At 60.8% G+C, this 14834-nt stretch overlaps 2 protein-coding genes across 3 annotated transcripts; one reads left to right on the forward strand and one right to left on the reverse strand.

Moving 5' to 3' along the window:
* Positions 1–1375: 1375 nt before the first annotated feature.
* On the forward strand, positions 1376–10607 carry MFSD12 (major facilitator superfamily domain containing 12; the record flags this gene model as incomplete). Of its 2 annotated transcripts, XM_082835779.1 has the most annotated exons (10): positions 1376–1673; positions 5438–5648; positions 7400–7538; positions 7659–7841; positions 8131–8223; positions 8308–8400; positions 8795–8965; positions 9051–9145; positions 10287–10417; positions 10533–10607. In XM_082835779.1, 10 exons carry the CDS (start codon positions 1376–1378, stop codon positions 10553–10555), a joined length of 1437 nt encoding a protein of 478 aa, XP_082691905.1. The 2 variants fall into 2 exon arrangements, with proteins under 2 accessions (XP_082691905.1, XP_082691904.1); XM_082835778.1 differs by lacking the exon at positions 10533–10607 and having other exon boundaries at positions 10287–10473.
* Positions 10608–11210: 603 nt separating this feature from the next.
* Positions 11211–14408, reverse strand: TEKTIP1 (tektin bundle interacting protein 1; the record flags this gene model as incomplete). The annotated part of the gene is given in 5 exon segments (XM_082835933.1): positions 11211–11506; positions 11605–11730; positions 11828–11840; positions 11842–12091; positions 14275–14408. Coding segments are annotated over 5 exon segments (702 nt in total). The 3' UTR covers positions 11211–11327.
* Positions 14409–14834: the final 426 nt, after the last annotated feature.

The following is a 14834-nucleotide window of genomic DNA, read 5'->3' on the forward strand; positions in this document are numbered from 1 at the left end:
CAGTTACAATTGGGGCAGGGAAAGGAGGAGGTGTCAGGGTTGTGATGGGGGCAGCCCAGGACACTGTGGAACCCGGAGTAATAACCGAGGGGGGGGAGGAGAGGGTGCTGGAAAGCCTTTCTGGCTGAGAATATTGAGAGAACGCTTAAAGGACTTCCCTGCTGGTCCAGTGGTTAAGACTCCTCGCTTCCACTGCAGGGGGCGCGGGTTCCATCCCCGGTCAGGGAATTAAGATCCTACCTGCCGCGCGGTGAGGCCAAAAAAAAAAAAAAAAGATAAAGCTTATATCCTTTTAAACATACATTATACCCATTCTAGAGCTCGGGAGACTGAGGCCCCCTGAAATTGATTCGTCCCAGCCGGAAGAGCTAGGAGGGGGTGGGGCTGGGGCTGGATCCCGTGACTCTGGCTCCAGAGTGCAGTGGAGTGCAGGCCTCCACTGCTGTTGGAGGCCCGGAGGCCGGGGGAGCTGCACCCTACGCTTGGAGGAACTTGAAACTGCTTGCGTGGTGACCCAATCGTGGGAGGGCTGTTGGAAGGAGGATGGGGAGGGGTCCAGAGCACAGGCCTCAGAGTCGCATGCACTTGACTCACTGTGCGCCCCAGAGCACCTGCGTCCCCTCTCTGGGCGGGTTTGTCGCCTGTGAAATCGGAGATTTGCCCCGCCTCCTGCTCTAGTGGGATGAGAAAATCCACGTGGGGCGCTCGGCACAGTCAGCGCTCATTAAATACCAGCTGGTGTTAGAATTCTGATTATCCCCATTATTATCGTTAATAACTAAATAATTAGAACCAATGCGTCCTCTCTGCATCCGATTGGGTCTCTCCGCGTCGGGAAATCACCGGGCCCCAAGAGAGGCGAGGTCGGACTCAGACCTCTCTTCCACCCACCCACGCCCCGAACTCACCCCGTCTGCCCCGGCCTCCAGCAGGCAGGCCTCGTAAATTTGCAATCAGGCTGAGATGGCGCGGGCTTGGAGACGGGGATGTGATTAGGGGTGCCCTTGGCGTCGCCCCCCACCTCCGTGGGAGGGGTCCGCAAACCACTGTGAAATCGTCGGGCGCTAGGACCCAGTAGCCCCGTCGGTGCCGGGCGTCGAGGCCGGGCTAACCCCGCGACCACGCCTCTCTTCGTGATGATTGGCTTTCCGTCCCTGGCCCGCGGCCCCGATTGGCGGACGCGGACGCCGCTCCCGGGATTCCCCGCCCCGCCCGAGCTAGTCTTGGGTCCACCGGCTTTGTTGCCGCAAAAGCGCTCGGCGGGGCGGGCGGGGCGGGAGAGGACAGCGAAGCAGGGAGAGCGGGGCGCGGGCAGCCCGGGCCGGGGGTCCCGTCTGCCGGCGCCGGACGGACGGGCCGAGCCCGGAGCGCCGCCATGGGCCCGGGGCCCCCGGCGGCCGGAGCGGGGGCGCCCCCGCGGCCGCTATCCCTCGTTGCGCGGCTGAGCTACGCCGTGGGCCATTTCCTCAACGACCTCTGCGCGTCCATGTGGTTCACCTACCTGCTGCTCTACCTGCACTCGGTGCGCGCCTACAGCTCGCGCGGCGCCGGCCTGCTGCTGCTGCTCGGTCAGGTGGCCGACGGGCTGTGCACGCCCCTCGTGGGCTTCGAGGCTGACCGCGCCGCAGGCCGCTGCGCCCGCTTCGGCCCGCGCAAGGCCTGGCACCTGGTCGGTAAGCCCCGGTCCGGACTCCCCCATCCGACTGCCTGGCTCAGAGCCCGAACCTACCCCCTCTGTCCCACTGCTCCGTCCTCTCTAATTGCCCAACCCATGAGCCTTCCCATCTGTCTGCTTAACTGCCCAGTACCCCTTCTGTTTGTCTGTCGCATGGCTGCCGGCCGACCCGCGGAGCCTCCTCCGTCTGACTGTTCGTGTGACCGTCCAGTGTCACTTTTCTTTGTCTGATCCTCCGGGGCACCCTGAACCCTCTCTGGGTTGGGTCTACTGCCCGCGCCTCCTCTTGTCAGTCTATCTGGTCTGGCCTGACTTCATCTGTATCAGGGTGACCACCCAGGACAACTCTTGAGTCAGGCTGCCTAGAGTCCCCTCTGGCTGTCTGTTCCCCCAGTGCACTTTGTGCATCCATCCCCTCACTCATCTCGGGCAACCTGGCACTTGGTGGCTTTGGGGAGCTGTCCTGGGAACTGGGTTGGGGACCGGGTGAGCCAGAAGGGTCGGGGTTCTGTGCTTGTCCGGCTGATGGGATGGGGATCTGCAGAGCAGGTAATGGGGTCACCCTCTGTTTGTTATGAGGGAGTTACCTGGACTAGAGGGCTGTTGGTGAGGGGAGGAGGTGGGTCCCACGGGGGCCGGGGCACCCTGCCCGGTGCACACCCATGATAAGGCCCGGCTCCTGGCATCCCTTCTCTGCCCGCCCGGACCCTGGGCCCTGAGATTAGCCCTGGCCACTTTGCCTGCTGTTCTTTCGCTGGCAGAAGTACCCGCCGCATCCTGGCGCTTGGGGCATGCCGGGCATTTAAGGAGGCAGAACCAGGAATCCTGCCCGCTTCTGGGAATTCTGGGCGGCAGCTTTCCAGAAACCAGGAGGGCCGGCTGGTATCTCCTTGCCCTTGGGAACAATGACTGAGGAGGCAGTGATTTGCCTTGGCCCTCATGAGGGACATTTTTTGCAAGGTACAACAGATCTCCAAGTTGCCTGCAAGTGGCTGGCGTTGCTGTGGCTGTGGCTTAGGGGCTGGATTTCAGTTTCTTAGACACTGAGGATGCACAGGCTGTTCTTGGGTCACATTAGGCTAGCAGCCCGGGTGCGGGGGCGTGGCGGGAGCAGGGAGAGGCATGTGACTCAGACCCCAGACAGAGGTATCCCTCTGCGGGCTGCGGTTGGGATTGCTTACAGAGCTGAGCCCAGAGTATCAAATGCAGTTTTGTTCATAATAGTTGAGTAGACCCGTTGACACACAAAAAACGTAGTTCTTGGGTCAGAGAGATGTGAGGGCTGTTTTCTCTGGGGCAGACAGGTGAGCCCCTTCTAAGGAGATGGAGTCAGCCACAGGTAGGTTTGCCTGGCAGTGGACGCTGCATGTGCAAAGGCCCTGAGGTGGGACCTCGTAACAGCCTGTCTTCCCGTTTTGTAGGTGGGGGGCTGAGGTTCAGCGACGGCCCCACCTGACCCCAGGGGGAGACGCTGAGTCCCCTTGCAGAGGGGAGGTTAGGGTAGTGGAGGCACCTTTGTCAGTACACTGAAGGCTTTGTGTTTATGCCTTCAGCTTATGATGGGTGCCCCAACCAGATACCAGGGCCTCCACCTGTGCCCTCTCCCTGCATATGCAGAGATCCAGGAAGATACGTGGAGAGAGGAAGCCAGGGTGGCCCCTTGTGATGCCTGATAAGGTGACTTGAGTGAAGGTCACCTCGGCCTCAGTGCTCACTTCTCTTTTTTACCCAAGTCTGTGGGTGGTGGGGACAGACTCATTCTTTCCCTTAACAAGCCCTCGGGGCTCCCCGTCTAGCGCAGAGAGGACCCGGAAAGCCAGACATGGACACTCCTGTCGGGTCCAAGCTGGGCAGGTGGGTAGACTGGGCTTCATAGGAAGAAGCAGAGCTCTGGAGGAGGGGACATTAGCTTTGGGGCTTTGAAGGACGAATAGGAGTGTATGTGTGTAGGGGGGCATTCCAAGTAGTTGAAACAGCTTTTGCAAAGGTGTGACATCTCATGGCTTTGAAGTTGCTGAGACAGGAAGTGGCGCAAAGAAGTAGGAGCTTCCGATTTCACACATTAACTCTTAATTCTCATGCCAATTTTGTGAGGTATTTTTATTAGCTCCCTTTCCTGGAAACGGAGGCCCAGAGAGGCAGTCACTTGCCCAAAGTCCCCCAGCCAGGCAGCCTGGCCTTGACAATGGTTAACGTGTCCTGGGCAGCAGCAGGGTACAGTCCGTCCGGCCAGGGCTGCACATTCTTTTGACCAGAGTCTACAGTTCCTGTCTGGCCCCGGGGTGGCCTCCAGGCCACCAGGAATCTGCCTGGGGTGCCTCTTCCAGGCACCAGTTCCAGAGAAATACCAAGCGTGGTTTTGGTTTCATTTCCCAGTCCCTGAACTGTTGGGGTGGGCCCAGGGTCTGGGGCATGAGGTCACCTCCGGGGCCTGGTGGGGAGGAAGGAAGTCTGGCTCCAGGCGCTCTGGGATGGGAGGAGAAGGGTGGAGGGCTGGAGGGAAGGAGCATGGCTGAGTCCAGCAGGCTGGCCTCGCAGCTCTGCAGCTCACTCAGTGGGCCTCAGTTTACTCATCAGGAAATGGGTTGGTTTAATAATAACGTTCACCTCTTTGGGCTGTTTTAAATAGAGGCCACTATTATTATTATTCACGCGTTCAAAAGATCTTGATGTGCCAGACTCTATATTGGGTGCCAGGGACACAGAAGTGACTTGGAGAGACCTGTTACCCACCCCCCAGACAGAGAGACAAAAGAATTCCTGTGTGTGCAAAGGGTATGAAGGAGAGAAAGCAGGGTTCAGACAGAGGGTGTCAGAGTGGGGAGGGGACTGCTGGTGACTGGGCTGGTCAGGGGGGCTTCTTTGAGGAGGTGGCATTTTAGTTGAGTCCTGGAGGGATGAAGAGGAGTGCGCCTTGCTAAGATGTCATGGGAAAAGCATTCCAGGCAGAGGGGACAGCCTGTGCAAAGGCCCTGGGGCAGGAAGAACAGGGAGGAGGCCCGAGTGGCTGGAGCAGAGTGAGCGAGGGGGAGAGAGGGAGGAGGGGATGGGTCAGGGCGGGTGGTGCAGGCCCCTTTGGGACCTCGGGGAGAACTTGTGCTTGTTCTGAGGTATGAGTGTTTTCCAGGGAGAGGCACCTGGGCCTCCTGACTCCTGGCAGCCCCACGGGACGCCTGGTAGGAGCTGGGAGGAAAAGGCCCCCTCCGTGGGTGAGGCGGGAAGGGGAAGTGATGGGGTAAGTGGCGCATCTGTGGTGGGCAGTTCCCCAGGGGACCTCCACAGCGCCCTTTCAACCTGCTGCGTGGCCTTAGGCTCGGCTTGTTTCCCCAGCTGTCACCAAGGGGGCAAACTTGGCGAGCCCTGAGCCGGCATGGCAAGAGCCCATTCTTGCCCCCTGTCATCTGGCCCTGCCCCTGCATGGTTACAGCATGTGGCCGGCTCTGTGTCAGTTCCCCCATCACACACGAGGGGCGTAGGGCCTGGACTGGGAGGCCCAGCCCCTCTGTCCTGTTGGGCTGTGTGTGATCGGGGGGGGGCCCAGATCTCTCGGCCTTAGTTCCCCATCTGTCACAGGGGCTGTAAGCCTGGGGAGCCTGGGCTGCTGACACCCACTCACTGTGTGGCTTTGTTGTGTGTGTGTTTGTGGAGGGGGTCTCTAACCTTTTCCATGTCTCGGTTTTGTCCCCACCCGCTCACCTGGGGAGCCCTGGGCCAGCGTGGGAAGACCCTGCAATGTGCCCTCCCCGCTCTGCTTGTCCACAGGCACTATCTGCGTCCTGCTGTCCTTCCCCTTCATCTTCAGCCCCTGCCTGGGCTGCAACGCCACCACGCCTGAGTGGGTTGCCCTCCTCTACTACGGGCCCTTCATCGTGATTTTCCAGTTTGGCTGGGCTGCTACACAGATTGCCCACCTCAGCCTCATCCCGGAGCTCGTCACCAACGACCATGAGAAGGTGGAGCTCACGGCTCTCAGGTGCAACCTTCGGGGCAGGGCGGGCAGGCGTGCGAAGAGCAGGCACGGCGGGGGGCCCAGGGCCACCCTCCCATGTCTGGGCTCTGCTTGGCTGTGCGGCTCTGGGACTCTGCCCCGGCGTGGGCATCTGTACATTAGTGTGTTATTCAGCCATTGCTGCGTGACAAATGAGCACCAAGTTAGCAACTTCAAACAGCACCCATTGACCACCTCCTGGTTTCTGTGGGTCAGGAGTCTGGCTTAGCTTAGCTGGGTTCTCAGCGTTAGTCTTGAGGCTGCAGTCAAGGTGTCGGCTAGGGCTGGGGCGTCATCTGAGGCTTGGGGTCCCTCTACCCTGCTCATGTCATTGTTGGCAGTGTTTGTCTTCTTATAGATTTAGAAGTCTTGGGGGTGGGGACTTCCCTGGCTGTCCAATGGTTAGGACTCTGCGCTTCCACTGCAGGGGCATGGGTTTGATCCCTGGTCGGGGAGCTGAGATCCTGCACGCTGCGCGGCACGGCCAAGAAAAGAAGTCGTAGGGACTTGCTGCTTCTTCGAGGCCAGCACGAGTCTCTAATCTCAGGGATGGTGTGAGCCCACTTTCTGAGGGTCGCCTGATTAGGTCGGGCCCACTCAGGATAATCTCCCTTACTCACATCCACAAAATCCCTTTACCTTTGCCACAGACAGTTACCTAACACGGGCTTCACACGTCCTGTTCCCCAAGGGGAGGGGGTTAGAGGGGGCAGGGAGGCAGGTCATGGGAATGTCTGAACCATCTTAGAATCCCGCCTCCCACACGTGGGTACAGCTGGCGCCCAGCGCGTCCGTTTCTTGCTTGAGGTGCTGAAGGAGGTGATTCTGCATGTGATGGTAGCAGGGGCACTTATGGAACGCTGGCTGTGGGCTGGGCACAGTTCTGGGCCCGTCACGCAGAAGATCTTGAATTCTCACAAGCCCGAGAGGTTGTCATGTGCCCGGGGACAGGGTTGGAGCAGAGTGGGGCCTGTGCAGTGGGACCAGGGATCAGATGACAGTTCTCGGCAGGAGGGACGTCACACATGAAGGTGGCCGTGCAGGCATAAGCGCTCGTCATGAGGGCCCTGCCTGTCTGAGCCCAGTTCCCCATTACGGCCGAGAGCTGCGGGCACTAACGGCGGGGGTTGCTCAATGCCTGGGGCCCCCGAGGGCCCCAGCTGAGGGGGACAGGCTGGGCCCGGTAGAGGCCAACCTCTGGGCGCTTTCTACCCGCAAGTGCTTTACCGCCTGCCTCGTGTCATTTTCGCCTTGACTTCTGTGGGTGTTCTTGTTCTCACTTTCAGAAAGGGAAGTGGACTCCTGGTGAGATCCAGAGGCTCCTCGCCCCGGCCAGGGCCCTAGGCAGGACATGGCTCTGGGGCTGCAGGCAGGAGTGGACTCGGATGACTCTAGACCATGGAGCCCTTGCCCAGCTGAAGCCCAGGATTTCTGAGTATCTTGGGTTCTCAGGCTTCTGGGTTGCAGGCCTGACTTGGCCCTGCTTTGCTGAGTCTCTACATTCAGGCCCCAGGCAGATGGGACCTCACGGTGGGGTCTTGGGCCAGAGAAATCAGATACGTGCAGGCTGGGGAAACTGAGGCCAGCAGAGGCTTTCCTGGGCTACCCAGTGTGTTGGTGGCTGAAATCACCTGGCCGGAGGTTCCCCAGACGCCCTGACTGTACGCCTGCCTGGGGAGTAAGTGGTTGCGTGGCTCCCGGGCTGCCCTGCTGAGGCCTTGCCTGTGCCCTGGCAGGTACGCCTTCACCGTGGTGGCCAGCATCACCGTCTATGGGGCTGCCTGGCTTCTGCTCCACCTGCAGGGCTCTCCCCACATGGGGTCCACCCAGGATGTCTATGACCAGCTGGGGGTCCAAGATGTGCCGGTGTTCCGGGTGAGCTGGGGCCCGGGGTGGGCCAAGGCTGGCCGCTGCCCGGGTGGGACAACCCCAAGGCCCTGAACTCAGGGCTTGGGCCGAGAGTCGCTGCTGACCCCTCTCCTGCCCGGTCCCCAGAACCTCTCGCTGTTGGTGGTGGGCGTTGGAGCTGTCTTCTCACTGCTGTTCCACCTGGGCACCAGGGAGGGGCGCCGGCGGCAGGTGGAGGAGCCAGATGAACACAGCCCTCTGTTGGCCCCTGCTACTGCCCGGCCCTTGCTGCTCTGGAAACACTGGCTTCGGGAGCCGGCCTTTTATCAGGTATGTCATAGGGGCAGAGGCTGTTGGAGTTGATGCCCCTCTCCCACCAGGCCCTTACTCTGTGCGGCTGCAGGCAGGGATGGCAGACATTGGAGCAAAACGTAGCCCCTTCTCCAGCCACACCCAGGGCAGACATTACTAATGTCACTGCTCTCTTCTCCACCTGACGAGCTAGGCAGTCACTACCAATGGATCGGGTGCCAGCTGCAGGGTTACTCAGTTGGCCCCCAGTGCTCCCCGCTTATGGGAGTAGAGGAGGGCCCCCTCTGACCCGTTCCTCTGTTTACAGGTAGGCTTGCTGTACATGAGCACGAGGCTCATTGTGAACCTGTCCCAGACATACATGGCCATGTACCTCACCTACTCCCTCAACCTGCCTAAGGTGAGCCGGCCAGGTGGCGGGGGTGCGGGGCCCTGAGCCTGATGAGCCACTCCTCACACGCCTGTGCCCACTCTGCCCCGACAGAAGTTCATCGCCACCATCCCACTGGTGATGTACCTCAGCGGCTTCCTCTCCTCCTTCCTTCTGAAGCCCGTCAACAAGTGCATCGCGAGGAGTGTGAGTAGGCCGGGCAGAGGGTAGTGTGCCTTGTGCACCCTGGGCGACTCCAGACCACGGCCCAGCGTGGGAGCCAGAGGGCGGCCGGCGTGACTGAGGAACTGAATGCTTCATTTTGTTTCCTTTTAATTGGGTTGCGTTGAGACCCAAGTAGCCGCCCACCTCTAGTGGCAGCTGTAACAGCATAGCCCTAGAACATCTGCTCCATGGAGCTCGGAGCACCTCTGAGGCTCAGAATCCTCTGAGGTCAGAGCTGGGGGCTCCTTAGGGATAACCCAACTCAAACCCCCCCCTTTGCTGGGGTTGGGGGCCGGACTGAAGATCAGAAAGGGCAAGTGCCAGGCTCAGGGCTGCCCAGCAAGGTGGGCCTGATGCTGGGCCGGGCTCTCTGCAGATGACCTACTTTGTGGGCCTCCTGGTGATCCTGGCCTTCGCAGCCTGGGTGGCACTGGCAGATGAGCTGGGTGTGGCTGTGTATGTGGTGGCTGTGCTGCTGGGCATGGGCTGTGCCACCATCCTCGTCACCTCGCTGGCCATGACAGCTGACCTCATCGGCCCCCATACGGTAGGGCCGCTGAGCCAGTCCGGGTTGGGGTTGGGGACCAGGGCCGAGGCCTGGGATGCTGACCCCCTGCTCGTGCCCCCCCCAGCACAGCGGAGCCTTCGTGTATGGCGCCATGAGCTTCTTGGACAAGGTGGCCAATGGGCTGGCAGTCATGGCCATCCAGAGCCTGCACCCCTGCTCGTGAGTACCCCTATCCATTTGTTCTTGCGTTTAATGAGCTGTGCTGAGGCCGTGCTGTGCCCCAGGCGCTGCCCCAGGTCTGCTAATTCCATGAGAACAGAAGACCCCGCCCCGGTGGCCTCACAGCCAGGGAGACCGGGTTATTCCCCACCTTGAGCACCCATTTATTTACTGAGCCGACAGTCTGTCCTGGGCCGGGTGCTGAGGACACACAGATGGATCGGGGGGATGTGAGCAGACAGGGCAGAGGGAGAGCCTGGAATCCCTGTAATTCAGACCCTCAGAACCTAGGGTTCCAGCCCCAGATGGTTCTAGACCTGAGTTTGCACCCTGTAGAAGCCCAGGATTTGGGAATGAAAGCTGGCCTGGTCCTCTGTCCTCATGGAGCTGGGGACAACACGAGCCACATGAATCATCTCATGAGTAAATGTGTACAAAGGGTGTGAAGGCCACCACTTGGGGAGGCCTGACTGAGGCGAGAAGTCAGGAAGGGCTGCCTTGAGGTGACGTGGGACCCAAGACCTGGAGGATGTCAGGGAGTTCTAGGCGTATGGGGAGGAGCATCCTTGTGCAAAGGCCCTGGGGCAGGACTGTGCCTGGCATGGTGGAAGGACAGCAACGAGGCCCTTGTGGCTAGAGCACAGTGAGCGAGGTGGAGAGAGGGAGGAGGGGAGGGCAGGGAGGGGATGGGTCGTGCAGGGCCTTGTGGGCCACAAGAGGACTTGGGTTTTTGCCCCAAGGGAGGTGGGCCCCTGGAGGGCTGTGAGCAGAAGGGGCGGGGTCTGAGTCAGGTGCTCACAGGCGCCCTCTGGCGGCTACTGCGGGGAGGACAGAAGGGAGGGTGGGAACAGGGAGGGGACTAGGATGGTGGGGGGGGGGGCAGGTGGTGACGGGGCTGGATCCTGAGGAAGGAGAAATGGGCGGTCTGGGGTAGACTTGGAAGGCAGAGCTGACCTTACTGACTTAAGTATCAGCTGTTGGAGGGGAGAAGGGGGTTGAGGGCAACCACTTGGTCCTGGCCTGAGTGCGGGGAAAGATGGGGTGCCCCGGCTGAGATGGGAGGAGCAGGAGGTCCAGGCTGGGGCTGGAAGGTACCGACAGGCATCTGCTCACCCCCCTTCTGCCCTTCCCCTGCCCCCAGCTCAGAGCTCTGCTGCAAAGCCTGCGTGGCCTTCTACCACTGGGTGATGGTGGCCGTGACGGGTGGCGTGGGCGTGGCTGCCACCCTGGCTCTGTGCAGTCTCCTGGTCTGGCCCGTCCGCCTTCGGAGCTGTGAGTTGCAGGCCCCGCCACCCCACAAAAGCCCCAAACCAGCCATGGGTGTGTAGGTCTGGGCCAGGACAGGCCCCGCCCTCCCTAACCCCACTTCCACCCCCTTCTCTTGCAGGGCACCCTGGAGCCCAACCTTGACACCGCCCCATGGTCCTTTACCCTTTGTAAATTAACCGCGACTGTGAACGCTCGCTGCCCTACAAGGCCTGCAAGCGGCCCCTTTGCTGCTCTGATCCCACTCCTGCGTCTGTCCCATCCCTGCCTGGCTGCGGGGGGGTCAGGTGGGGCTTGGTGGGCGGGGACACCGAGCTAGGCCCTCTGGTATTCAGGGGCTGGTGGGGTCCTTGTGGGTCTGGGGTACCCCAATCCTGACTAACCCACCCCCAGCTGTCTGGATGATTCGGGGTGCCCTGTGTTGTGTGGGGGCCGGATGTGAGGCTCCTGGGCGCTGGGCCTGCCCCGAGCTCAGCCCCAGCCAGCCTAGGGTCTCCTGGGTGCTAGTACCGGGTGCCGCCAGGCCCTGGAGGACAGAGCCATTGCGGAGCCTGCCAGGAGCCCCAGCCTCAGGGTTAGGGGGCTGGGCCCAGACCCTGCCCGTGGCGATGGTGAGGCTCAGCACACCGGGGCCCCGAGTGCGGCTCCCTGCACCCAGGCCACTGCTGACAGTGAGTAAAGAGCCGCCTGGGGCCAGGACTGTGCCTTGGCCTGGGGCCCGGGGTAGAGGGAGCCGAGGGCAGGAGAGGTCGTCTGTCTGACTCTGCCCTGGAGCTTGGTCACTAGGGTCCTGGTTCAGAGCTCCCTTCATCTGGCTGCCTGACCTCCCCAGGCCCCAGCCCCAGAGGTGGACAGACGCCTTGGGGGAGAGGCGCCGGGTCCCTGAAGAGCCACACCGGGCAGCACGAGATCTTTATCAGTGACTGGGCGTGTAGACGAGCCGGGGCTGCTGGTTGGTGGAGGGGCAGCAGGGTTCCAGGTCCCACTGCCAGTAGTTCTGGGTGGTGTAGCGCGGGCGCTGGGGCGCCGACAGGTATGGCCCGTAGTCAGACGCCTGCCACAGCGGCTTGACCCCGAATTGGTGTCTGTGGATCACTGGGGGGCCAGGACCCGGGTCACCGGCTGGCCCCGCCTCCTGGCCCCCGGCGTCTCACCGCCAGCCCCTGGGTCGCCTGCCCCTGGCCCAAGCTCACCGTACTCCTCGTCCCGGTTGGGTCTGTCTTTCCAGAGCACGCTCCCGTACTGCGTGCGGGGGCCCCTGTACTGCACAGGGATGATGGGGTCGTACCAGGCGGTCTCCCGGAGACGCTGGGTGTAGGCTGTGGGGTAGGGATCAGGGGTCATCTCTGCACCTGTGGGCCTCACCCTCCCCTCCAGGTGAGCCTGGTGTCAGGGAGGGCCGGGCTGGGCACTCACCCGAGGGCATGCTGGGCATGCTGCGCTCCCGGGGGGGGGGGGGGGGGGGGGCTGTGGCATCCGTGCCTGCGGGCATAAGCCTCGAAGTGCGGGCTGTCCAGAGCCCGAGGGAGCATGTTCCAGGCTTCTCGAGAGTCCGAGTTGGTCAGGCCCGTGTACCACAGCTGGCCGGCCGCATCGCGTCCCATGGGTGTGTACTTCCAGCGCATCTCCTGCTTGATGGCCGGTGTCTGGCGGGGCCCCTCCTGGGACAGGTAGTCATTGCTGAGGGCAGGGGTGGGAGGACAGAGACTGAGTTTTCAGCCCCCTTGCCCTCCTCGGGCCTCTTCATCCCCATCACCAGCACTGAGGGTGCAGAATGCAGAAGCCTGGCCCGAGGTGCGGGGGGCCTTGTCTGTCCTTCAGTACTGGACACCCTCCCACCTAGGCTGGCAGAGGGTGGAAGGCTGACTCCTTGTAGCCCCTCCTCTCTGCCACATCCTCCCCAACCCCCAGGACCTCCTAAACATTTCATCTTTTCTTGCCTCTACTAAGTTCTTTGCCCAGCCTCCCAGACCTGCAGGCCCTTTCCTCCAGGAAGCCCCCCTGGCCTGGAGGTGCACCAGGAGGACGTGGTCTCAGCTATGGCTCAGTGAGTGGCGCAGGTTTCACCGTCATTGGTCTGGCCTGGGAGCCGTGGGTTGGGGACACTGGGAAAGTGTATGGGGAGCCCATTCTCCCAGGTAGACCTTTGGGGAACCCTTGTGCCATCGCCACCCGCCCAGCTATGGGGGCCAGCGGGGAGTGAAGGCAAGCTCACATTTAAAGGAGAAACTATTGCAGCTACACAGGAGTGCCTGTTTCAGGGGCCACTGTTGCCAGAGCCCGTCCCAGGCTGAAAGCATCAGGAGGGCTCCCCTGAGGAGGTGGCAGTGATGTGAGGAGGGTCCCGCTTGTGCAAAGGCCCTGGGGCAGCAGGGATGGTGTAAGGAACAGAGGCTGGCAGAGCAAAGAGGGAAGTGGAAATAGGCTAACGATGGCAAAAATCAAACCTCAATGAGATACCATCAAAACTAAAGCTATCCTTCGGGAACACCCTCGCAGCACCACTGCCCAAGAGACAGACATGGGCACGTGCTTTGCTCCAGGGAGATGCCCTAGGGAATGAGCCCGTGGCCCCAAGATGGTCCAAGCAGGGCTGCTGATAAAACGTTCTCCCCTGTGCCTGCTTGGAGTTCCCACTCCACACGGAAGACCAGAAACCCACGTGTTTCATAAGAGGTGGGCTCGGCCTGGTCAGTTCTGGGAAGTGGCCGCAGGCTGCTTTGCCACTTGCAGGGAGGGGAGTTTGGGGACCGTCTGGCAGGCCCCACTCTTTTGAACTACAAAATGAACCAAAACTACAAAATGCACCTGGCTTGTAAAAAGGAATTAAAACAGTCAAAAATAACACACAATGAAAAGCGAGTCTCTGTGTCAATTACACCTCAAAAAAACTAATAAAAGAACATCGCGTTATGGCTGAAAAACATTTTTTTCTCATAATAAATGAATGCCTTTTTGACGTAGAATCAAGAAATCCAATGGCATTTAAATAAATAAAAGTACTGGAAAAAGCAGTGAGTCTCCCTGACCTAGCTGCCAGTCCCCTCCACCAGGGCCGCCACTCTTACTGGTTTCTGCTTCATTCCAGAAGCAGCGTGTAGGCACGAGCCATTCCATCCCATCACACGCCTGTGGGAACCTGCTTCTATCGTGGTGGCAGTTTTTTTTTACTTAATTTTCTTGGAAATGGAACAGCAGCAAGGGCACTGACTCGCCTTTCCTGTAAAGCAGCATGGTGACCCATTATAGTTTATTAACGCTTATTAATGGGTCCTCTAATGGGTTGAACGTGTCCCCCCAGTTCACGTCCACCCGGAATCTCAGAACATGACCTTACTTGGAAATAGGGTCTTAGCAGATGTAACTTAAGACATAACTTAAGACAATAGGGTCATGCCGGGTCAGGGAGGCCCTAATGCGGAGCCCTGGTGAGGCTGGGGTATCTACACGGTCAGGGGAGGTCACGAGACAAGGGACGCCACGGACTGCCAGCACCCCCAGAAGCCAGGAGGGACACGGGGCAGATGTGACCTCATGGCCTCAGAAGGCCCCAGCCCTGCTGACACCTTGGTCTTGGGGCTCCTGGCCCCCAGAGCTGGGAGAGGTAAATTCTGTGCTCGAGGCCGCCCCCTTGTGGGGTTGTTCCAGCAGCGCAGGGCTCCCGGGAACCTATCTGCTCTGCTGGCTGGCTGTGTGTGTGTCCTGCATGCGTGAACCACCACTCCTGCCAGGTCCCAAGCCTGGTGCAGGCGGGTGGGGAGGGTGCAGGGAGCAGGTGCAGCACCCACATACCTTTATGGAGACTGAAAGACACTGGTGGGAAGCAAACCCAAAGAGGCAGTGCAGGGGCAGGACATGCTCACCTGTAGACAGATGCCCGGAGGTTCACTTCCAGGGTCCCCCGGGGGACGTAGGGCCGGGCAGCCTCCTGCCTCAGGGTCTGCATGTCTGCCTCTGGGTGCCCGGGGGCTCCTGCCTCCAAGGCCTGCGGGGCCATTGTTGACAGCTACAAAGGCAGCCCGGAGTCCTGGCAACAGCTGGGTCTGCTGGCCACCATCCAGGCCACTGCCTCTCCCCCAGCTGAGGGGCCGAGCCGGGAGAGCAGAGGCTGGAGAAGGAGGCGGGCGCTCATCTGGGTAGGGCCGACCTGGGGCTCAGCCCTCCCACCTCTTCTCTGCCCCCCAACACAGCCGCATGGGGGCCTCCAAACCCAACGAAGCTTCTGAATTTCGTTTCCACAACCTCAGCCCTACCCTTCCAGGTGCTCCGGCCAGCAGCCCTGCAGCCCCCAGGTCCTCCCTTCTCACCCCACCCCCGTCCAGTCCTCCATCTGTTTCCAAAATACGTCCAGCGCGAGAATCTGCACACACGTGTTCACAGTGGCACGATCCACAACAGCCAAAGAGCGGAAGCAACCCAAATG

Source organism: Leucopleurus acutus (genome assembly GCF_964270905.1).
Source record: "Leucopleurus acutus genome assembly, chromosome: 3".
Classification (NCBI taxonomy): Eukaryota; Metazoa; Chordata; class Mammalia; order Artiodactyla; family Delphinidae; genus Leucopleurus; species Leucopleurus acutus.